Here is a 22662-nt window from a genome sequence, read left to right as displayed (position 1 = left end):
CTTTTTTTTTTTTTTTTTTTTTTGAGACTGAATCTTGCTCTGTCGCCCAGGCTGGAGTGCAATGGCATGATCTCGGCTTACTGTAACCTCTGCCTCCCAGGTTCAAGCAATTCTCCTGCCTCAGCCTCCCCAGTAGCTGGAACTACAGCCTATTACAACGCCTGGCTAATTTTTGTATTTTTAGTAGAGACAGGGTTTCACCATATTGGCCAGTCTGGTCTTGAATTCCTAACCTTGTAATCCGCCCGCCTTGGCCTCCAGAAGTGCTGGGATGAACAAGTGTGAGCCACCGTGCTCAGCCAGTAATAATACAGTCTGTGTAATAGTCACAGTGATGGTGAAAATAAGAAAGCTGCTGCTGATGACTTAATTCTGAGTTTTAGCTACACATGGCAACCTAGCTAGAGAGTCTCACATTCCTTCCCACTGTCCTCAAAGTGGAGGCTGACAAGGCCATTTTTCTCCCTCAAGGACATGAAAATCTCTGATTAGAAACACTTGTGCTATTTTGGATTTATTGAGCCTAATGACTCCTTTTTCTTTCTTGCTTTGTCACTGTAGCAATGAGTAACCCGAAAGAATGAAACATTACACATGGAACAAGTTGTAGGGAGCATGGTCCTATTTTGCTTTATTAGCTTGAGTGGTAATCATGTTGAACTCCTTTATGCACCTGTACAGGCACGTCTAAGATATTGTGGCTTCAGTTGCAGACCACTGCAGTGGGGGGAATGTTGCAATAAAATAAGTCACGCAAATTTTGTGGTTTTCCAGTGTATATAAAAGTTATGTTTACATAATAGTGTAGCCTATTAAGTATGCAATAGCATTTTGTCTTTAAAAAAACAAAACAAAACAAAAAACCGCTGGGTTCGGTGGCTCACGCCTGTAATCCCAGCACTTTAGGAGGCCGAGGTGGGTGAATCACGAGGTCAAGAGATCGAGAGCATCCCAGTCAACATGGTGAAACCCCGTCTCTACTAAAAATACAAAAAAAAAAAAAAAAAAAAAAATTAGTTGGGCATAGTGGCACGTGCCTGTAGTCCCAGCTACTCAGGAGGCTGAGGCAGGAGAATTGCCTGAACCCAGGAGGCAGAGGTTGCGATGAGCCGAGATCGCGCCATTGCACTCCAGTCTGGGTAACAAGAGGGAAACTCCGTCTCAAACAAGAACAAAAACAAAAACAACAAAAAAACCCCACATATAAGGCCAGGCACAGTGGCTCACAGGTATAATCCCAGCACTTTGGAAAACTGAACTTACTCTGCCTGTACTCTATAAATGGAGCAACAAAGCCTGGCCAAGGCAGGCAGATCACGAGGTCAGGAGTTTGAGACCAGTCTGGCCAACAGAGTGAAACCCTGTCTCTACTAAAAATACAAAAATTAGCGGAGTGTGGTGGTATGCACCTGGAGTCCTAGTTACTCTGGAGGCTGAGGCAGGAGAATCACTTGAACCCAGGAGGTGGAGGTTGTGGTGAGCCAAGATCACACCACTGCATTCCAACCTGGGCAACAGAGGAGACTCCGTCTCAAAAAAGCCAAAACAAAACCATATATCTATATACATATACACACACACATACACACACACACACACCCCTTAATTTTAAAATATTGCTGAAAAATGCCAATGATCTGGTGGAGGGTCATGCTTAGATGTTGATGGTTATTTACTGGTCTGGTCAGGGTGGTTGCTAAAGGTCAGGGTTGCTGTGGCAATTTCCTTTTTTTTTTTTTTTTTTTTTTCTTATTTATTTATTTTAAAAGAATAAGTAAAAGGCAGGCAGCAGAAGAACCAAAATCCTACAGCACCCAGTATTGCCAGGAGGTCTCCCATCCAAGTACTAACCAGGCCTGACCCTGCTTAGCTTCCAAAAATCAGATGAAGCCATGTGCGTTCAGGTGGTTTGGCCGTAGATGGCAATTTCTTAAAGTAAGACAATGAGGTTTGCTCCTCAGTGGAACTCTTCCTTTCATGAAGGTTTTCTCTGTAGCACTACATGCTACAGAGAGAAAATGGTAGCAATTTACTCACAGTAGGACTTCTTTCAAAATGGACGTCAGTCCGCTCAAACCCTGCAGCTGCTTTACCAACTACTTGATATCTACTGTAATCTTATAAATCTTTTGTTGTCATTTTATTTTTCTATTTTTTATTTTTTTAAATTTTTTATAAAGACGGGGTTTCACCATGTTGGTCAGGCTGGTCTTGAACTCCCGACCTCAGGTGATCTGCCTGCCTTGGCCTCCAAAGTGCTTGGATTACAGGCGTGAGCCACCGCGCCCGGCCTGTTTTTAGTTTTTGAGAAAGAGTCTTGCTCTGTTGCCAGGCTGGAGTGCAGTGGCACGATCTCAGCTCACTATAACCTCCACCTCCCGGGTTCAATCAGTTCTCCTACTTCAGCCGCCCAAGTAGCTGCGATTGTAGGCGTGTGCCACCATACCTTGCTAATTTTTTAATTTTTTTTTTTTTTTTTTTTTTTTGAGACGGAGTTTCACTCTTGTTACCTAGGCTGGAGTGCAATGGCTCGATCTCAGCTCACCGCAACCTCCGCCTCCTGGGCTCAGGCAATTCTCCTGCCTCAGCCTCCTAATTTTTTAATTTTTTAGTAGAGATGGGGTTTCACCATGTTGGTCAGGCTGGTTTCAAACTCCTGACCTCATGATCTGCCTGCCTCGGCCTACCGAAGTGCTGGGATTACAGGCGTGAGCCACAGCGCCCGGCCTTTGTTGTAATTTTAACAAGTGTTCATGTTATCTGCACCAGGGGTGATTTCATCTCAAGAAACCACTTTCCTTGCTTATCCATATGAATTCCTCATTTGTTCAAGCTTTAGCATGAGATTGTAGCCATTCAGTCACTCTAGTTCTCTTGCTGTTTTCGCCAAATTGCAATTACTTCCTCCACTGAAGTCTCGAACCCCTCAAAGTCATCCATGAGAGTTGTAATCAGCTTCTTCCAATCTCCCATTAACGTTGATATTCTGACTTCACCCATGAGTCATGAATGTTCTTTTTATTTTTATTTTTTGGGATGGAATTTTACTCTTGTCCAGACTGGAGTACAATGGCATGATCTTGGCTCACTGCAACCTCCACCTCCCAGGTTCAAACGATTCTCCTGCCTCAGCTTTCCGAGTAGCTGGGATTACAGGCGCCCACCAACATGCCTAATTTTTTTTTTTGTATTTTTAGTAGAGATGGGGTTTCATCATGTTGGCCAAGCTAGTCTTGAACTCCTGACCTCAGGTGGTCCACCTGCCTCGGCCTCGCAAAGTGCTAGGATTACAGGCGTGAGCCACCGCATCCGGCCTGAATGTTCTTACTGTTATCCAGAATGGTGAATCCTTTGTGGAAGGTTTTCAGTTTACTTTGACCAGATTCATCAAAGGAATTATTACCTTTGGCAGCTATAGCCTTATGAAATGTATTTTTTTTTTTTTTTTGAGACAGTCTCGCTCTGTTATCCAGGCTAGAGTGCAATGGCATACTGTCTGCTCACTGCAACCTCCGCCTCCTGGGTTCAAGCAATTCTCCTGCCTCAGTCTCCCAGGTAGCTGGGATTACAGGTGCGCACCACCACACCTGGCTAATTTCTGTATTTTTAAGTAGACACGGGGTTTCACCATGTTGGTCAGGCTAGTCTTGAACCCCTGACCTTGTGATCCGGCTGCCTTGGCCTCCCAAAGTGCTGGGATTACAGGTGTGAGCCACTGTGCTCAGCAAAATGTATTTCTTAAATAGTCAGACTTGAAAATTACTCCTTGATCCATGGACTACAGAACAGACATTGTGTTAGCAGGACATTGTACACCTTCATCAGAGCTCTTGGGTGATCAAGTACATTGCCAATGATCAGGAATATTTTGAAAGTGATCTTTTTTTTGTTTGAATAGTAAGTCTCAACAGTGGCCTTATTCAGTAAACCATACTGTAAACAGATGTGCTGTCATCCAGGCTTTGTTGTTCCATTTATAGAGCACAGGCAGAGTAAGTTCAGCATAATTCTATTTTTTCTTTTTCAAGACAGTCTCACTCTTTCGCCCAGGCTGCAATGCAGTGGTGCTATCTCGGCTCACTGCAACTTCCGCATCTCGGGTTCAAGTAATTCTCATGCCTTGGCCTCCTGAGTAGCTGGGATTACAGGCGTGAGCCACCACGAGATACAGCATACTTTTTTTGTTGGGGCGGGGATGGAGTTTTGCTCCTGTTGCCCAGGCTGGAGTGCAATGGTGTGATCTCGGCTCACCATAACCTATGCCTCCCAGGTTCAAGCGATTCTCCTGCCTCAGTCTCCTGAGTAGCTGGGACTACAGGCATGTGCCACCATGCCTGGTTAATTTTTTATTTTTAGTAGAGATGGTGTTTTTCTTTGTTTGTCAGGCTGGTCTTGAACTTCCAACCTCAGGTGATCTGCCCACCTCAGCCTCCCAAAGTGCTGGGATCGCTAGCGTGTGCCACCGCACCTGGCCAAGATTCAGCATAATTCTTTAGGGCCCCAGGATTTACAGAATGGTAAATGAGCATTGGCTTCACCTTCAAGGCACCAGCTGCACTAACCTCTAACAACAGTCAGCATGTCCTTTGAAGCAAGACATTGACTTCCTGCTGATTATGAAAGTCCTAAATGGCATCTTCTTCCAATAAGGCTGTTTCATCCATATTGATCATCTGTGTAGTGTAGTTACCTGCATACGTTACCTTCGCAAGCTCTTCTGGATAACTTACTGCACTTCCACGTTAGCGCCTGTTGCTTCACCTTGCACGTTTGTTTGTTTTGAGACGGTGTTTCGCTCTTGTTACCCAGGCTGGAGTGCAATGGCGCAATCTTGGCTCACCGCAACCTCCGCCTCCTGGGTTCAAGCAATTCTCCTGCCTCGCCTCCTGAGTAGCTGGGATTACAGGCACGCGCCACCATGCCCAGCTAATTTTTTGTATTTTTAGTAGAGACGGGGTTTCACCATGTTGATCAGGATGGTCTCGATCTCTCGACCTCATGATCCACCCGCCTCGGCCTCCCAAAGTACTGGGATTACCAGCTTGAGCCACTGCGCCCGGCCCACCTTGTATTTTTATGTTACGGAAATGACTTATTTCCTGAAACTTCATGAATCAACCTTGGCGAGCATCACACTTTTATTCTGTGGCTTCCTTGCCTCTCTCAGCCTTCATAGAATTGAAGTGTATCCAGGGGTTGCTCTACATTGGGCTTTGGCTTAAGGGAATGTTGGGGCTGGTTTGATTATCTATCCCGACATTCAGACAGACTGCCTCCACATCAGCAATAAACTGTTTTCTTTTTTCTTTTCTTGAGACAGAGCTTCACTCTTGTCTCCCAGGCTGGAGTGCAATGGCTTGATTTTGGCTCACTGCAATCTTGCAATCTTCGCCTCCTGGGTTCAAGCGATTCTCTTGCCTCGGCCACCTGAGTAGCTGGAGATATAGGTGCATGCCACCACACTCGGCTTATTTTGTATTTTTAGTAGAGATGGAGTTTCATGATGTTGACTAGGCTGGTCTCCAACTCCTGACCTCAGGTGATCCACCTGCCTTTGCCTCCCAAAGTGCTGGGACTGAACCCGTCTGATAAGGCTGTTTTCTTATCATTTGTGTGTCCATTGTACTAGCACTTGTAATTTTCTTCAATAGCTTTTCCTTTGCATTCACAGCTTGGCTAACTGTTGGGCACAAGAGGCCTAGCTTTGGACCTATCTTGGCTTTCACCATGCCCTCCTCACTAAGCTTAATCATTTCTAGCTTTTTATTTAAAGTGAGAGACCTGTGACTCTTCACTTGGAACACTTAGAGGCCATTGTAGTTACTAATTGGCCTAAATATCAATATTGTTTCTCAGGGAATAGGGAGGCCAGAAGAGAGGGAGAGAGAAGGGGGAACAGCCAGTCCGGTGAAGCAGTCAGAAGACGCCCAGCCATCATGGGCAGGGTTCGTGGTCCTGAAACAATTGCAATAGTGGATCATCAATCACAGATCACTAACAAACATACTAAAAATGAATAAAAATATCACAAGAATTACCAAAATGTGACACAAAGTAAGCAGATGCCATTGGAAAAATGACTCCCATAGACTTAACGAAACACAGGTTGCCACAGACTTTCAATTTGTAGAAAAACACAATGTCTGTAATTGCAATAAAGCAAACACAATGAAATATGTATGCCTGTATTTTTTATTCTAGCCACACTCACCCCACCTTCCAACTTATTTTTTTGGTGGGGAGTAGAGACAAGGTCTTGAGATCTTGCCCAGGTGGCCTTGAATTACTGAGCTCAACTGATTCACTTCAGCCTCCCAAAGTGCTAGGAGTATAGACATGAGCCACTGTGCCTAGCCCCCATCCCCAACTATTATAAAAGTTGAATCACTTTTTGACAATTGCTGACTTACCTATAGAAGTGTTCCTTTCATCAACTATGAATGGATCAAGACTATGTTTCTGAGAAAATTATTGCTATTAGTATGAATGGTTTTAGTGTTTAAGGGTAGCTCTGGGGCACAGAAAAACGAACAAAATATGTACATTTATAAGAAAAAGGAAAAGAACCACTGTAGTATATGTGGTTTTGTTTTGTTTTGTTTGAGACAGAGTCTCACTCTGTTGCCCAGGCTGGAATGCAGTGGTGCGATCTTGACTCACTACAACCTCTGCCTCCTGGATTCAAGTGATTCTTTTGCCTCAGCTCCTGAGTAGCTGGGATTACAGGCGTGTGCCAGCATGCCCAGCTAATTTTTTGGGGGGGGTATTTTTAGTACAGACGGGGTTTCATTATGTTGGCCAGGCTGGTCTCGAGCTCCTAACCTCAGGTGATCCACCTGCCTTGGCCTCCAAAAGTACAGGGATTACAGGCATGAGCCACTGTGCCTGGCCAGTATACCTGTTTTACAGATGAGGAAACTGAGACTTTTAGAGTCTATTGCTGAAGGTAGTAAATGAAATGCCCAGTACCAGTCCTGGGCCGTATTTCCACTTAGTGTCTCAGAACCATCTGGACTCTGATAAAAATGTACATTTCTGGGCTCTGCGGAGACATGCTGAATCAGACTTTCTGGGGTGAAACACCAGAACCATTATTTCTTTTGAGACAGTCTCGCTCTGTCACCCAGGCTGGAGTGCAGTGGTGTGATCTTGGCTCACTGCAGCCTCCACCTCCTGAGTTCAAGTGATTCTCCTGCCTCAGCCTCCTGAGTAGCTGGGATTACAGGCGTGTACCATCATGCCCGGCTAATTTTTATATTTTTACTAGAGATAGAGTTTCACCATGTTGGCCAGAATGGTCTTGGAACTCCTGACCTCAGGTGATCCATTCACCTTGGCCTCCTGAAGTACTGGTATTACAGGTGTGAGTCACTGCACCTGGCCTGGAACCTTTATTTTTACCAAACTCTCCAGTGATCCTTATAGCATGAGCAGCTTGGGCCTCACACACCAGTGCTTTTCTGAACCCAGGCAAAAATCAGAACCCAGCATAGCCGAATAAAAGTCACGACAGGCTGGAAAGAGTGCAGCATATGGGCCTCAGTCACCCGTTATTGGATGAATGGATTTTAGTGCTTATTTATAAGGTGATTTGTAAACTTTCCCATATGGTCACATTTATTCAGCACAATAATACAATTAATTCCCTGGGAATGAAGTAGCTTTATCCCAAGTGTTTCCACACAAAACTAACTGAAATGTTCCCCGGTCACTGACAGTCGTCTGCACCCAGTCCATCTGTTCCAGCCCAGCTGGCGGTAGAAAGGCTGGTCCTGGTTGTGAGTCTGAGCAGTGCTCTCCTTCAAAGCCCCGCCTGGGAACTGCAGTGCTTCTGCTTTCGTTTGTCAGCTCCGTCTCTCTGAAAACTGGGGGAAGCCTCCCGATGCCTTTCTGCTCTTGGCAGTATACCGTTGACGAAAACTCTGCGTTTTTGTTAGGTGCAGTGCAGACCCTGTCGGGATTGAAAACACAATGTAAAGGTGGCCTTGGCACTGAAGCCTGGAGGCTGCTGCGGCTGCACCCTTGGTCTTTTGTGAGAGGGGAAGAAGCCAGCTCCCAGTGCTCATGTGCTGCTGTAAACATATAGGCTGGTGGCGAAGGTAGCCTCTGCAGTCACTCATCCCAGAAGGTTCCAGAAACAGCTAAGCTCCTAACACTTTTTTCTTTTATTCAAGAAATCGAGTCTTACTCTGCCACCCAGGCTGGAGTGCAGTGGTGCAGTCACAGCTTACTACAGCCTCAAACTCATGGGATCAAGCAATCCTCCAACTTCAGCCTCCCAAGTATCTGGGACCACAGGCACATGCAACCACGCCCCACTAAATTTTTTATAGAGACAGGATCTCATTATGTTGCCCAGGCTGGTCTCAAACTCCTAGCCTCAAGCAGTCCTCCCATCTTGGCCTCAAGGTGCTGGGACTATAGGTGCATACCATCATGCCAGGCCTCCTACTTTTTTTTTTTTTTTAAGAGAAGACATTCTAAAAGATTTGTTTTTTGTTTTTGTTTTTGTTTTTGTTTTTTTGAGGCAGAGTCTCACTCTGTCGCCCAGGCTGGAGTGCAATTGTACCATCTCAGCTCACTGCAACCTCCACCTCCCGGGTTCAAGCGATTCTTCCACTTCAGTGGAAGTGGTTGGGTTTACAGGCACCAGCCATCATGCCCGGCTGATTTTTGTATTTTTGTAGAGATGGGATTTCACCATGTTGGCCAGGCTGGTCTTGAACTCCTGACCTCAGGTGATCTGCTCGCCTCGGCCTCCCAAAGTGCTGGGATTACAGGCATGAGCCAACGCGTCTGGCTCCTCCTACCACTTTTACCTAGGCCTGCTCACCCCAGGCTGACATCTCCCTCAGAGGTGGGAGGTGAAGGTGGCTGCTGCTGGGCATTTAGGAAGTACAGGTGCAGACCATGTTGTGGATTCCCAGAGGACTGAGCGTACCCCCCCCCACCTCTCCCCTCCCCTTGCCCTGCTCCCCCCAGGAGGCCTTGATCATGTTATCCAATTATGATGGGTCCCCAGTGTTTCTGGAACTTTCGTCTCCTTCCCTTCCTTCCTTACCTAATTATTTTTTTAAGCTCCAGGACCTGGAATTTATCCTGACTTGACACTTCTTGTCCAACAGCAAGCCCCCTGTCTTCACCCCATAATCCCCTGTCTCCACTTCGCTCTTCCCACTTTATTTGCTTTCCTCAGGACCCAAACTCAGGGTTTTGAGGGGATGGCATGGGAGTATGGTCGAGGAGAGGGATTATTTGAAGTAGAAACCCAAAGTTTTCATTATAGTACACTTAGAAAATACAAGAGAAAAATTCACCCCTAGAAAATGATTGTAAACATCTAGTTTATTTCCCTCTGCATAGTTTAAAAACTAGATTGCCAATTTTACCTTGCGTTAGTGTCTTGATGGTTACGCCGCCTCCCCGCTCCACACTGTACGTTGGAGTGTGTCCTTCTGTGGTCTAGTTATTTTCACTTGGAACGAACTTTCTGAGAAAATGTGTTGTGTCAGTCCTTTCTACTCATTAACCAAAAAATCACAGTGTTGTTGTTTTTTTTTCCCCTCAATGTAGAGAAGTCATTCAGAGTTCAAAAGAAGTTCTGAGTTTATTGCAAGAAAAAAACCCTGCCTTCAAGCCGGTTCTTGCAATTATCCAGGTAAGCTGAGAACAAGGTTCAGTCCTACTATTTTAGGATACCTTTCAATTTAGAAAATGATTGTATACAAAAGAGCAGCCGAGTTTCTTGCAGAAGAAGAGAGGGCTCAGTGAGCAATGCTGCTGTTTTCTTTGGTCTTTCGATTCTTTGCAGTCATGGGTTAAGCACCGCTTTGCTTTTAAGCGTGTCTTTTGTGAATTTTCCTTTCTGACGTATGGGTAGCTTTCAGAGGTCTAGGAGGTAGGCACCTACATGCATTGCATTACACAGGATACATCGTGGTCCATGTGTGCTCACAAATGCTTACCAAATGTGATTTGAACGTGTTGCGGGGAAAAGTCCCACTTTGTTTCGATGGAGGCAGATGCTAGATGAAAGATGGGTATTTGGTAATCTTTTACTCTATCTTTTAAAGCCTGCCATAAACTTGACATGCCAAAAGTCATTACCCCGTCAAAAGGACTTTGCATTCCACGTAATTCTTTTGGCTGCAGCCCTGGTTCCGAGCCACAGTTGGCCCCGGTTGCCATCCTGATTGGCACACTTGTGTGATGGCAGGTGCCGAGAAATAACGAGGTGAGCCAAGCCTGGGAGCGAACTCAGCCTGACAGTTGGGCTGCTACTGTGGGGCTTGGCATGCACTTAGAGTATCAAAATAGCCTCTGGTTCCATCGTGCTGCGTATTTCAGGATTACAGAGCTGTGCTCAAGTTTCTTATGTTCTCTGCGATCTATACCCTCATCTCCTTACAAACAAAGGAGAGATAGAACAATAGAAAGAAAATTAGATCAGGGCTTGGTCCTCCTGGGGTCTACTGACTCCCTGGCTTTCCATCTAAAGGCAAACCATTTCAACTCCTATCTTTGGTGTCCCCATTTTTTTTTCTTTTTGTGATGGGGTCTCGCTCTGTTGCCCAGGCTGGAGTGCAGTGGTATGTTCTTCGTTCAATGAAAACTTGACCTCCTGGGCTCAAGCGATCCTCCCATTTCAGCCTCCTGAGTCGCTGCAGGCATGCACCACCATACCTGGCTAACTTTTGTATATTTTGTAGAGATGGGATTTTACCATGTTGCCCAGGCTGGTCTTGAACTCCTGGGCTCAAGCAATCCACCACCTCAGCCTCCCAAAGTGCTGAGATTACAGGCATGAGCCACTGTGCCCAGTCGGTGCCCTCATTTTTAGAGAGGGAAGCTGGCTATGTTACTATGTATGTCTTCTAAGAGGAAGGATATTATTTTCCTTAAAAAAAGTGGCATAATTTGAAGGCCTGAAGAATTACTCTGTTTAATACTGTCCACAAGTCCCTTTTTATAAGTAGCAAGATTGTTTTTCTGCACTTTCCATATTATTTTTATAATTAGATCATCTGTAATCACAAAATGCACCTCTGGATTATCTTTTGTGCCTTTTCAAGCTATTTTTTTGTTACATTGTTTTTACTCTCCTAAGGCAGGTGATGACAACTTGATGCAGGAAATGAACCAGAATTTGGCTGAGGAGGTGAGGACTTATTACAAATTCATTGTAACTTTTAACAATACACTCTCTTATAGTGACAAATAACCTTGTGCTCCTTTTTCAGGCTGGTCTGAACATCACTCACATTTGCCTCCCTCCAGACAGCAGTGAAGCCGAGGTAATAACGGCAGAGTTCTGAACTCTTGCTTTTCTTTCCTCTTGAGACCTAAGGGCCCATTGGTGTCTCTTAGTGGTGGCTGGAACAGATCCAGCCTTTGCTTGTAGCTTAATGTTAGAGGCAAGAGTTCACTTCTTTTCTCTGGGTAAATGCTTCTTAATAATATCCTGGCTCCTGTCATTTGTTATATGTCTACCGAAGACTTGAGCTTCAACCTGTTGAGTCTGGTTGTGTTTCTTCAGCTGTGGTGGTAGCATCATCTAGTGGAAATTGTCAGGCTGTGGTGAGGAAATTGGACCTTGGGCCACAATCCCTGTACTTAGGGCCTGACCCTTCTATGGTTAGCTTTTCTTCCTGCTGCCTTCATGTGATAGAAAACCTCGAATAATGAAATCTTAAATAACATAGAAGTTTATTTCTCTCTTTTTTTTTTCTTTTGAGATGGAGTTTCCTTCTTGTTGCCCAGGCTGGGGTGCAATGGTGCAGTCTCTGCTCACTGCAACCTCTGCCTCCCGTGTTTAAGTGATTCTCCCCGCTCAGCCACCCGAGTTGCTGGGATTATGCCTGGCTAATTTTTGTAGACACGGGGTTTCACCATGTTGGCCAAGCTGGTCTCAAACTCCTGACCTCAGGTGATCCACCTGCCTTAGCCTCCCAAAGTGCTGGGATTACAGGCGTGAACCACCATGCCCAGCTGGAATTTGCTTTTCTTTAGGTTGTTTTGCCACTGTTTTTTTTGTTTTTGTTTTTTTTTTGATACGGAGTCTCACTCTGTCACCCTGGCTGGAGTGCAATGCAGCATCTCAGCTCACTGCAATCTCCACCTCCCGTGTTCAAGTGATTCTCCCCCCTTGGCCTCCCAAGTTGCTGGGATTACACCTGGCTAATTTTTGTAGAGACGGGGTTTCACCCTGTTAGCCAGGCTATTCTTGAACTCCTGACCTGAGACGATCCGACCTCCCAAAGCGCTGGGATTACAGGCATGAGCCACCTCAGCTGGCCTTGCTGCTGGCATTGATAGCCCTTGACTTTTGTTGTTATTGTTTATAATTGACACATAATGATTGTACATGTGTGTGTGGGTACAGTGTGATGTTTCAGTACTTGTGTATGTTATGTAATGATGAAATCAGGTTAGTTACATCCATTACTTAGGACGTTTATCATTTATTTGTGGCGATAGCTTTTAAGATCTTTTCTAGCTGTCTTGAAATATACAATACATTGTCATTAGCTACAGTCACCCTACTGTGTAATAGAACACTAGAATTTATTCCTCCTATGTGAAACTTTGTACCTACTGATTGACCAGCCCCTCCCCTTCTCCCCTTCCCCACCCCTCCCCAGCCTCTGGTAACCCACCATTCTATTCTCTATTTCTATGAGATCAACTTTCCTAGATTGCACATGTAAGTGACATCCTATGGTATTTGCCTTTCTGCACCTGGCTTATTTCGCTTAATGTTATGTCCTCCAGGTTCATCCATGTTGCCCCAAATGACAGGCTTTTGTTCCTTTTTATGGTTGAATGATATTCCATTGTGTATACAAACCACACTTTCTTTATCCTCCATTAATGGGCACTTGGATTGGTTCCATCGCTTGGCTGTTGTGAATAGTGCTGTAATAAACATGGGAATGCAGATGACTTCTCAGCATAGTGGTTTCAGTTCCTCTGCCTATATATCTAGTAGAGGGAATGGCTGGGCCATATGGTAGTTGTTTTTAAATTTTGTCAGGAATCTACTTACTGTTTTCTCTAATGTCTGTATTAATCTGCATTCCCACCAACAGTGTGTAAGAGCTCCACTTTCTGCATATCCTCACCAGCATTTGCTATTGTCATTTTTGATAACAGCCTTTGCTAACTGGGGTGAGGTGATTTCTCACTGTGGGTTGATTTGCATTTCCCTGATAATGATGATGAGTGTTTTGTCCTATACCTGCTGACTGTTTGTATGTACTTTGGGAGATGTCTGTTCGGGTCTTTAGCCCATTTTTTATTTGAACTATTTGTTTTTTTGCTGTTAAGTTATTTGAGTTTCTTACATATTCTGGATGTTAACCCCTTGTCGGACGCATAGTTTGCAAATCTTTTCTCCCATTCTGTAGGTTGTCTCTGCTCTGTTGATGGTTTTTTTTTTGGCTATGAAGAATGTTTTTAGTTTGATGTAATCCCACTTGTTTAGTTTTGCTTCTGTTGCCTATGTTTTTGAGATCCTATCCAAAAAAAAACCTTGTCCAGACCAGTGTCATGAAGCATTTCCCCTATGTTTTCTTCTAGTCGTTTTATGGTTTGGGAGCTTATGTTTAAGTCTTTATTCATTTTGGGTTGATTTTTTTTCTTTCTTTTTTTTTTTTTTTTTTGAGACGGAGTTTCACTCTTGTTACCCAGGCTGGAGTGCAATGGCGCGATCTCGGCTCACCGCAACTTCCGCCTCCTGGGTTCAGGCAATTCTCCTGCCTCAGCCTCCTAAGTAGCTGAGATTATAGGCACGTGCCACCATGTCCAGCTAATTTTTTTGTGTTTTTTAGTAGAGACGGGGTTTCACCATGTTGACCAGGATGGTCTCGATCTCTCAACCTCGTGATCCACCCATCTCGGCCTCCCAAAGTGCTGGGATTACAGGCTTGAGCCACCGCACCTGGCTGGGTTGATTTTTACAGAAGGTGGGTGATGAGGGCCTAGTTTCATTCTTCTGTGTGTGGATATCCAGTTTTCCCAGCTCTATGTATTGAAGAGGCTCTTCTTCCACACAACGTGTTCTTGGCACCTTTGTCTTGACTTATTTTTTGACAAGGAACCCTTTCTTCTTATTTTTCTTTGGTGAAATTCTAAAAGAGTGAATTCGTATGGTGTTATGTTGAAAAAGAGTAAGTATCTTAATTTATTGATTTAAGATTTGTGTTGGCATTTGTTGATTCTACCAAATACTTGGTACAGGTGACAGTAGTTTCCTCACTTCATTCTGGTCTCTGCTTGGACATGGTGGCTTCTGACCACCCCTCCACCCGTCACTCTGTTAGCCATTTACCCCACTGAACCTGTATTTCTGCGTATAGTTTATTATTTCCAGCAATTTTCCTTTTTTTTTTTGAGACGGAGTTTCGCTCTTGTTACCCAGGCTGGAGTGCAATGGCGCGATCTCGGCTCACCGCAACCTCCGCCTCCTGGGCTCAGGCAATTCTCCTGCCTCAGCCTCCTGAGTAGCTGGGATTACAGGCACGTGCCACCATGTCCAGCTAATTTTTTGTATTTTTAGTAGAGATGGGGTTTCACCATGTTGACCAGGATGGTCTCGATCTCTTGACCTCGTGATCCACCCGCCTCGGCCTCCCAAAGTGCTGGGATTACAGGTGTGAGCCACTGCGCCCGGCTGCAATTTTACTTTTATTATTACAATTTGGAAGGGAGGAAGGAAGTTGCCTCTTCCTCTAGAGTATAAGATTCACGAGGACGGTTTTGTTTATAGCTGTATTTCCTTTACTTAGAACTGATACAGAGTAGGTGCTCAAAACATTTGTTGAATGAATGAATGAAAGAATGCCGAATGAATGAAACAAAGCTTTCTTTCTGGTTTTGTGCCTCCAGTGGTTTCCTCTGCAGGTAGTGAAACAAAAAACGGTAAACCAACCCTTCCTCAGAGCCTGAGTGAGAGCTGTATGCCACAATAAGTATCTTCTTACTTACCAGCAAATATTTTTGTTGAGTGAGATGAATTAGAATCTTATCTCCTGGCATAAAATAAACAAAGAGAAGACAAAGCATTGCTTATTTAGAGACACACCCAGACATTCATTAGCTTCCCCAAGTGTAGTTTGGTCTTTTTCCTAAGTAGTGAATTGTTTTAGTGTTTCCCATGAAAGGAGCTATGCATGCTCAGAGTTTTTCTAGCATCAGCCTTTGGAAAGGCTTCTTATGTGTCACTGAGGTCCAGATAACCCGAGGGCCTCTGTGACCCCTTGGATGTCATGATTAGTGAGGTTCGTTGAACACATTGTGTTTGAAAGGCACAGGGTTATTCGGGCCAGGTTGGATGCTTCAGATTCATGCTTTCTGGCCTCCCTGAAAACTGGCAGTGTGCTTGGCTTAAAGTACGGCTTGTTGACATTGTCTCTCTGAACTTTAACAGCTGTTGAACTCGGCTTTGTTCTGTTTTGTCTTTTTCTGGCACAGAGTAGATCCATAGAAAGGCAGAGAAGTCATTAAAAAATTCAGCCAAGCCTTTTAATTTTTTTTTTTTTTTTGAGCTTTAGACACATGATGAAAAGAAAAATAGACTTTTTATTGTGCTTTACCCCAAGTCTTCTACAAGGACCCAAACAGCAACAACAAACTGTACCAGAGGCGATTTCATGAATCCACTGTTTATAGAACACTTCTTCTGTTGGGTCTCATTTTCACAAAACTAATTTTTATTTATTTATTTATTTATTTTGTCTTCTCTTTAGATTATAGATGAAATCTTAAAGATGAATGAAGATACCAGAGTACATGGCCTTGCCCTTCAGATCTCTGAGAACTTGTTCAGCAACAAAGTCCTCAATGCCTTGAAACCAGAAAAAGATGTGGATGGGTAAGAAAATAAAAACACATAATCCACCTTTATGGCTAAATCACTTTTTCCATTAAGCTGTTTTTTTTTTTGAGATGGAGTTTTGCTCTTGTTGCCCAGGCTGGAGTGCAATGGTGTGATCTGAGATCACCACAACCTCTGCCTTCTGGGCTCAAGTGATTCTCGTGCCTCAGCCTCCGGAGTAGCTGGGACAGCAGGAGCCCACATCGATGTCCAGCTAATTTTGTATTTTTAGTAGAAATGGGATTGCCTGCATGTTGGTCAGGCTGGTCTTGAACTCCCTACCTCAGGTGATCTGTCTGCCTTGGCCTCCCAAAGTGCTGGGATTATAGGCATGAGCCACTGTGCCTGGCTGACCCTTTTTATTTTTTCTAAATTTCTTCTGTTTTTTTGAACTATGTCTAAGTGTAACTTTGTGCCTGCTGATCGACCAACCTTTCCCCATGTCAGTAATTAGATGAAAAAAATCATTTTAAATACTTCAGGAGTCTGTATAGGCTTTTAAAATTCTGCATCCAAAAGTTCTATATTTTGGAAAATACATTAGCCATTTAATAGTGCTTCAGTGCCGTATGATCTTACACCATGAGATTCATTAAAGTCCCAGTTCTGAATTATACAGTCTTTGGCCAGCTCTATTCTTCTAATAGTTTTTTCCTTGGTAATTCTACCAGACCAGAGAAGAAATCTTAGAAACCCAATTCCCCAGCAGTACCATATTCTTAGTCCCAGGCCAGCTGAGAAAAGCAAAATAAATAAATACTTTTCTTAATGACACAAGGTTTTATGTGACATTTGGAGGGGAACATCATAACTATTGGGTGCTGTAATGTCGGGCTCTGATTCCTGTTGTAGAGTGACATAAGCTTCATAGAACAAAGCATACTGGCCGTCTCCAGTGGGGGATAAGCATGCTTCCTGGGGATTAAAATCCCCATTTTCCTCCGTGGAAATGTAGGAAGCGTTTTGTACTGTGGCCAAAAAGAACACAATATTTTTATGGTTATAGGTTGTAAGCAGATTTATAAAATTAGATTCCAGATCTGGTAGACCCTTCATGGGTTGGATAGTAAGGCTGCCACCTCCCTGAGACACCCAGCAATCTTCCATTCTAGCTTTTTACTGTGACTTGAGTAGACCCAAACACAGGCTAAAAAGGTGTTACGAACACCTCCAGTCCTGACAGGGCATGGTGGCTCACACCTGTAATCCTGGCATTTTGGGAGGCTAAGGCAGGAGGATCTATTGATCTCAGTAGGTCGAGACCAGCCTGGGCGACATAGCGAGACCTCGTCTCTGTTTTTACTTTTTTATTTTTCGAGATGGAGTTTCGCTCTTGTTACCCAGGCTAGAGTGCAATGGCGTGATCTCGGCTCACCGCAACCTCTGCCTTCTGGGTTCAAGCAATTCTCCTGCCTCAGCCTCCCGAGTAGCTGGGATTACAGGCACGCCCCACCATGTCTAGCTAATTTTTGTATTTTTAGTAGAGATGGGGTTTCACCATGTTGACCAGGATGGTCTTGATCTCTTGACATTGTGATCCACCTGCCTCAGCCTCCCAAAGTGCTGGGATTATAGGCATGAGCCACCATGCCCGGCTTTATTTTTTTATTTTATTTATTTATTTATTTATTTGTTTATTTATTTATTTATTTTTGAGACAGAGTTTTGCTCTTGTTACCCAGGCTGGAATGCAATGACGCGATCTTGGCTCACCGCAACCTCCGCCTCCTGGGTTCAAGCAATTCTCCTGCCTCAGCCTCCTGAGTAGCTGGGATTACAGGCATGTGCCACCATGCCCAGCTAATTTTTTGTATTTTTTAGTAGAGACAGGGTTTCACCATGTTGACCAGGATGGTCTCGATCTCTTGACCTCGTGATCCACCCGCCTCGGCCTCCCAGTCGTCTCTGTTTTTAAATAAATAAACAAACATTTTTTACAAAAACATCAACTGTTTCCAATTCTGTAGTAGTCTAACTTTAAAAGGAGAAGAAGCCCTGATCAATGAGAAGATTTTCAGAACTTGAAGGTCCCAGGGCATAGTTTCAAGTCTTTCATAAAAGGAGAGGAATTCATGCCGAGGCCCAGCCAGGAAAAACCAACCAAACAACAACAGGAGAGTCAAAGGAGAAAATTAGGAAAATGGTTCTAAATGTCTCCATTCTGTTACTGGGACTGATGTGCCCACTTTAGGCTAGACAGTTGTGGAGTGTTCTGTCCTAGATTTGAGCAGGGAAAGGCACAGCCTTCAGAAGTGTGTGGTCACTCATTTTTTCCATGCCTCGACTTCCCAAGGAGATAAATACTGAGGTCAAGCTGAAATCAGACCTGTGTATCCATCCCAGGTCTTACTGGATTTCTCCAAATTTGTAGGATCAGCTCTGGGTTTTAAGTAGACTGCAGGACCATGCTGTTGTGTAACTAGGGATACGAGTCCACTGTGGTCCACTTAAAGGATCTCCTTGGAGTTGCAAAGTGAAGCTTTGTATGGCCGTAGGGTGTGTCCTGGTATGTGGGCAGAACCAGAGCACCCCAGGTCGGGGCCAGGATGAAGTTTCCTAAGGTACTGCCTTAGAAAATGAATGGCCTTGGCCGGGCGCGGTAGCTCACGCCTGTAATCCCAGGACTTTGGGAGGCTGAGGTGGGTGGATCACCTGAGATTAGGAGTTCAAGACCAGCCTGACCAACATAGTGAAACCCCATCTCTACTAAAAATACAAAAAATTAGCTGGGTGTGGTGGCAGGTGCCTGTAATCCCAGCTACTCATGAAGCTGAGGCAGGAGAATCGCTTGAACCCAGGAGGCGGAGGTTGCAGTGAGCCAAGATCATGCCATTGCCCTCCAGCCTGGGCAACAGGAGCAAGACTCCAACTCAAATGAATGGCCTTTATTGCCTGCTTTCTCTTTCATTCATTTTTAATATATTCTATCTATGAAACATTGACTTGGATGTTATTTGGGGTTAATATGTACATTACATGTGAGTGATTTTTTTTGGCTGGGCTTTGGCTTAACCTACTCCCTTATTTTCTGATTCAGAGTAACGGACATAAACCTGGGGAAGCTGGTACGAGGGGATGCCCATGAGTGTTTTGTTTCACCGGTTGCCAAAGCTGTAATTGAACTTCTCGAAAAATCAGGTAGGATACTCCTTGAGAAATGCTGCTATTTTCTATTTATTGGTATTTACATTATTTTTAATAAGGATTTGTTTTTGGAAGAATTAAAAAAAATTTTATTTTTATTCTGATATCCTTTTAAGATGTTTCTGGAAGATTCTAATTGAACATAGAAGTGATATTTCATGTTGACGTTCTTTATTTTTCTCGTCTTTTCTTTTGGGAGATACGAATGAATACCTAGAAACTTTTTCAAAGTTAAAAAAAAAAAAGAAAAAAAGAAAAAAAATCTTCAGTGAGGTTGTGTGTAAAGTTAAAAAAAAAAAAGAAAGAAAATCTTTTCCTAGTCAGACCATCTTATAAATTAAAAGAGAAATTAGTAGAGATAAATGATTAGCCAAGTTTTAAACATGGTCAGTTTCTCTCATGAAACACTCAAAATAACCACAGTAAAATATGCTTCCAGTTTCAGCTTGCTAAGTCTGTCAATATGTAGGTTTAGATAAAACTTAGACTGAAGACTTAAATGAGGTCAGGCACAGTGGCTCATGCCTATAATCTCAGGGCTAGACGAGGCCAAGGCGAGAGGATCACTTCAGGCCAGAAGTTCAAGACCAGCCTTGGCAAATGTAGTGAGACCTTTTCTCTACAAAATGTTTAAGAATTAGCTGGGTATGGTTGTGAGTACCTGTAGACCCAGCTATGCTGGAGGCTGAGGAGGGAGGATTGCTTAAGCCCTGGAGTTTGAGGTAGCAGTAAGCTATGATTACACCCCTGCAGTCTAGCCTGGGTTCATAGCAAAACCTGGCCTCAAAAAAAAAAAAAAAAAAAGAGAGAGAGAGAGAAAAATGAAGAAGCCATTAGATGTAGTTCAGGGCACAGGAACCTAGGTTGGGATCTATTGGTGAGCAGCATGTAGTCAGGACTTAATTTCCATTGTTGTCTCCTTGACTTGGCATTTTTATGTCAGTGAATAAGAAATGAATATTTCCTCTTTCTTCATTATTAAATTTCATGAGTAAATTACTACCACGTATTCATATATTTAAGGGCTTTCTAGCCGAGAACATAAAGATTCAACTCATCGGCCAGGTGCGGTGGCTCACACCTGTAATCCTCACTGCTTTGTGGAGCTGAGATGGGAGGATTGCTTGAGCCCAGGAGTTTGACACCGGCTTGGAGAACATTGGGAGACTCTATCTCTACAAAAACAAATTTTTGCTACTCACAGCGGCTCGCACCTGTAGTCCCAGCACTTTGGAAGGCCGAGGAAGGTAAATCACAAGGTCAGGAGTTCAAGACCAGACTGGCCAACATGGTGAAACCCCATCTCTGTTAAAACTACAAAAAATTAGCTGGGTGTAGTTGGGGGCACCTGTAATCCCAGCTACTTGGGAGGCTGAGGCAGGAGAATTGTTTGAACCCTGGAGGCGGAGTTTGCAGTGAGCCGAGATTGTGCCGCTGCACTCCAGCCTAGGCAACAGAGTGAGACTCCATCTCAAAAAAAAAAATTTTTTTGTTTTAATTAGCCAGGTGTGGTGGCATGTGCCTATGGTCCTGGCTACTTGGGAGGCTGAGGTAGGAGAATCACTGGAACCTGGGAGGTCAAGGCTGCAGTGAGCTGTGATCACACCACAGCACTCCATCCTGGGCAATAAGCAAGAACCTATCTGGAAGAAAACTATTTCAATGAATTATTTTTCTCTACTCCAATTTGAATAGAAATGAGGCAAATGCCCCTCCTACCTCTGAACACACCACAATCAAAGACAAATTTCAAAACTATATGGCAAAATTTTATTAAAAGGTTAACATTCAGGATATATATGCCCTTTGGACAGTAATATTAAGCTCAAATCTATGAAATATTCCATATACACAGTGCTTTTTCATTATGTGGATTATGAAGATTTTGAGCCACTTCATCAGAAAGTACTCAAAGAAAAGAGTAAATTAGTCTGGTAAATTATAGTTGTATATTGTGGAAAGAAATACAGCCTAGAATTGGAATTAAAAGGGTTTGAATAGAGACTTTTTGTTGATTATAAACACCCCACTCCTAGTTCACAGTCAATTGTAGGTTGGTGCTGAGAAAGGTCAAGCTTTAAAAGGGTTTTTTTTATTTTTATTTTTATTTATTTATTTTTTTTTGAGACAGTCTTGCTCTGTTGCACAGGCTGGAGTGCAGTGGCACAACCTTGGCTCACTGCAACCTCCGCCTCCCAGGTTCAAGTGATTCTCCTGCCTCAGACTTCCAAGTAGCTGGGATTACAGGCGTGTGCCATGACGCCTAGCTAATTTTTGTATTTTAAGTGGAGACAGGGTTTTACCATGTTGGCTAGGCTGGTCTTGAACTCCTGACCTGAAGTTATCTGCCTGCCTCGGCCTCCCAACGTCCTGGAATTATAGGCGTGAGCCACTGCACCCAGCCTAAAGGGGTCTTTTTTCTTAAGTTAAAGTTCTTAAAGGAAAGATCTGAAGCGTTAGGTATAATACTGAATTTTCATTTGATTAGTAGGTGTCAACCTCGATGGAAAGAAGATTTTGGTAGTCGGGGCCCATGGATCTTTGGAAGCTGCTCTACAATGTCTGTTCCAGAGAAAAGGGTCCATGACAATGAGCTCCCAGTGGAAAACACCCCAGCTTCAAAGGAAGGTAAATTTTATGTTGGAAACATATCATCTTGAATGCTCATGTTAGAAGCAAAGAAAGTCTAGAAATGTATAAACTAAGAGCTTAATTCAAGAAATTAGAGGAAGAAAACTGAATAGACCCATATCCATTAAAGACTTTGAATCAGTCTACTCACCAAACAAAGAAGAAAAGGCAACAGGTGGTTTTACAAATGAGCTCTCTCAAACGAAGAACAGATCATTCTCATACTGCCCTTTTCTCTAGCAAATGGAGAAAGAAGGAACATGTCCTAACACACTTTGAGTGCTGAAGCCAAACCAGGACAAGATGCTGAAGGAAAATTAACAGGCCAGTGTCCGCAATGACTACAAATGAAATAGTCATGAACAAAATCTTAGAACACCGAATATGGTAGCAAGTTAGGTTTATTTTAGGATTGCCGGGTGATTTAACCTGAGAAAATCGGTCACTGTCATTCATTACGTTATGATTAAAAACTAAATTCTCACCGTAGTAAGTACAGATAGTCACTTGGTAAATCTAGGATCTGTTATGACCCTTTGAAAGCAATTATAATTTGGATGAAAATCATTAAGAAGACCTATATAAAAGTAGAGGTATCATCTTCATGGCAAAGAGGCAGTATCTTTTTTTTTTTTTTTTTTTTTTTTTTGAGACAGAATTTCACTCTTGTTACCCAGGCTGGAGTGCAAGGGCGTGATATCGGCTCACCGCAACCTCCGCCTCCTGGGTTCAGGCAATTCTCCTGCCTCAGCCTCCTAAGTAGCTGGGATTACAGGCACACGCCACCATGCCCAGCTAATTTTTTTGTATTTTTAGTAGAGACAGGGTTTCATGATGTTGACCAGGATGGTCTCGATCTCTTGACCTCGTGATCCACCCGCCTCGGCCTCCCAAAGTGCTGGGATTACAGGCTTGAGCCACCACGCCCGGCCAAAGAGGCAGTATCTTAAAGGTACTAATTCTCTGCAAATTAGAAGTTCCTGACATATTTTTTGTAGAATTTGACAATCTGA

At 43.7% G+C, this 22662-nt stretch overlaps 1 protein-coding gene across 2 annotated transcripts in view; it reads left to right on the top strand.

Moving 5' to 3' along the window:
* MTHFD1L (methylenetetrahydrofolate dehydrogenase (NADP+ dependent) 1 like) overlaps positions 1 to 22662 on the top strand; it is a 241037-nt gene that overhangs the window by 2439 nt on the left and 215936 nt on the right. The window contains exons 2-7 of one of the 2 annotated variants that reach the window (XM_039467586.2): positions 9574 to 9658; positions 11108 to 11158; positions 11241 to 11294; positions 15747 to 15871; positions 18912 to 19012; positions 21510 to 21646. In XM_039467586.2, the coding sequence (XP_039323520.1) occupies positions 9574 to 9658; positions 11108 to 11158; positions 11241 to 11294; positions 15747 to 15871; positions 18912 to 19012; positions 21510 to 21646 (553 nt within the window). Of the gene's footprint in view, positions 1 to 9573; positions 9659 to 11107; positions 11159 to 11240; positions 11295 to 15746; positions 15872 to 18911; positions 19013 to 21506; positions 21647 to 22662 lie in introns of both variants that reach the window. The other variant, XM_039467584.2, reaches the window with a different exon arrangement.

Source organism: Saimiri boliviensis, chromosome 4 (assembly GCF_048565385.1).
Source record: "Saimiri boliviensis isolate mSaiBol1 chromosome 4, mSaiBol1.pri, whole genome shotgun sequence".
Classification (NCBI taxonomy): Eukaryota; Metazoa; Chordata; class Mammalia; order Primates; family Cebidae; genus Saimiri; species Saimiri boliviensis.
The sequence above is the reverse complement of the archived record's forward strand: the minus strand, read 5'-3'. Positions and strand labels throughout refer to the sequence as shown.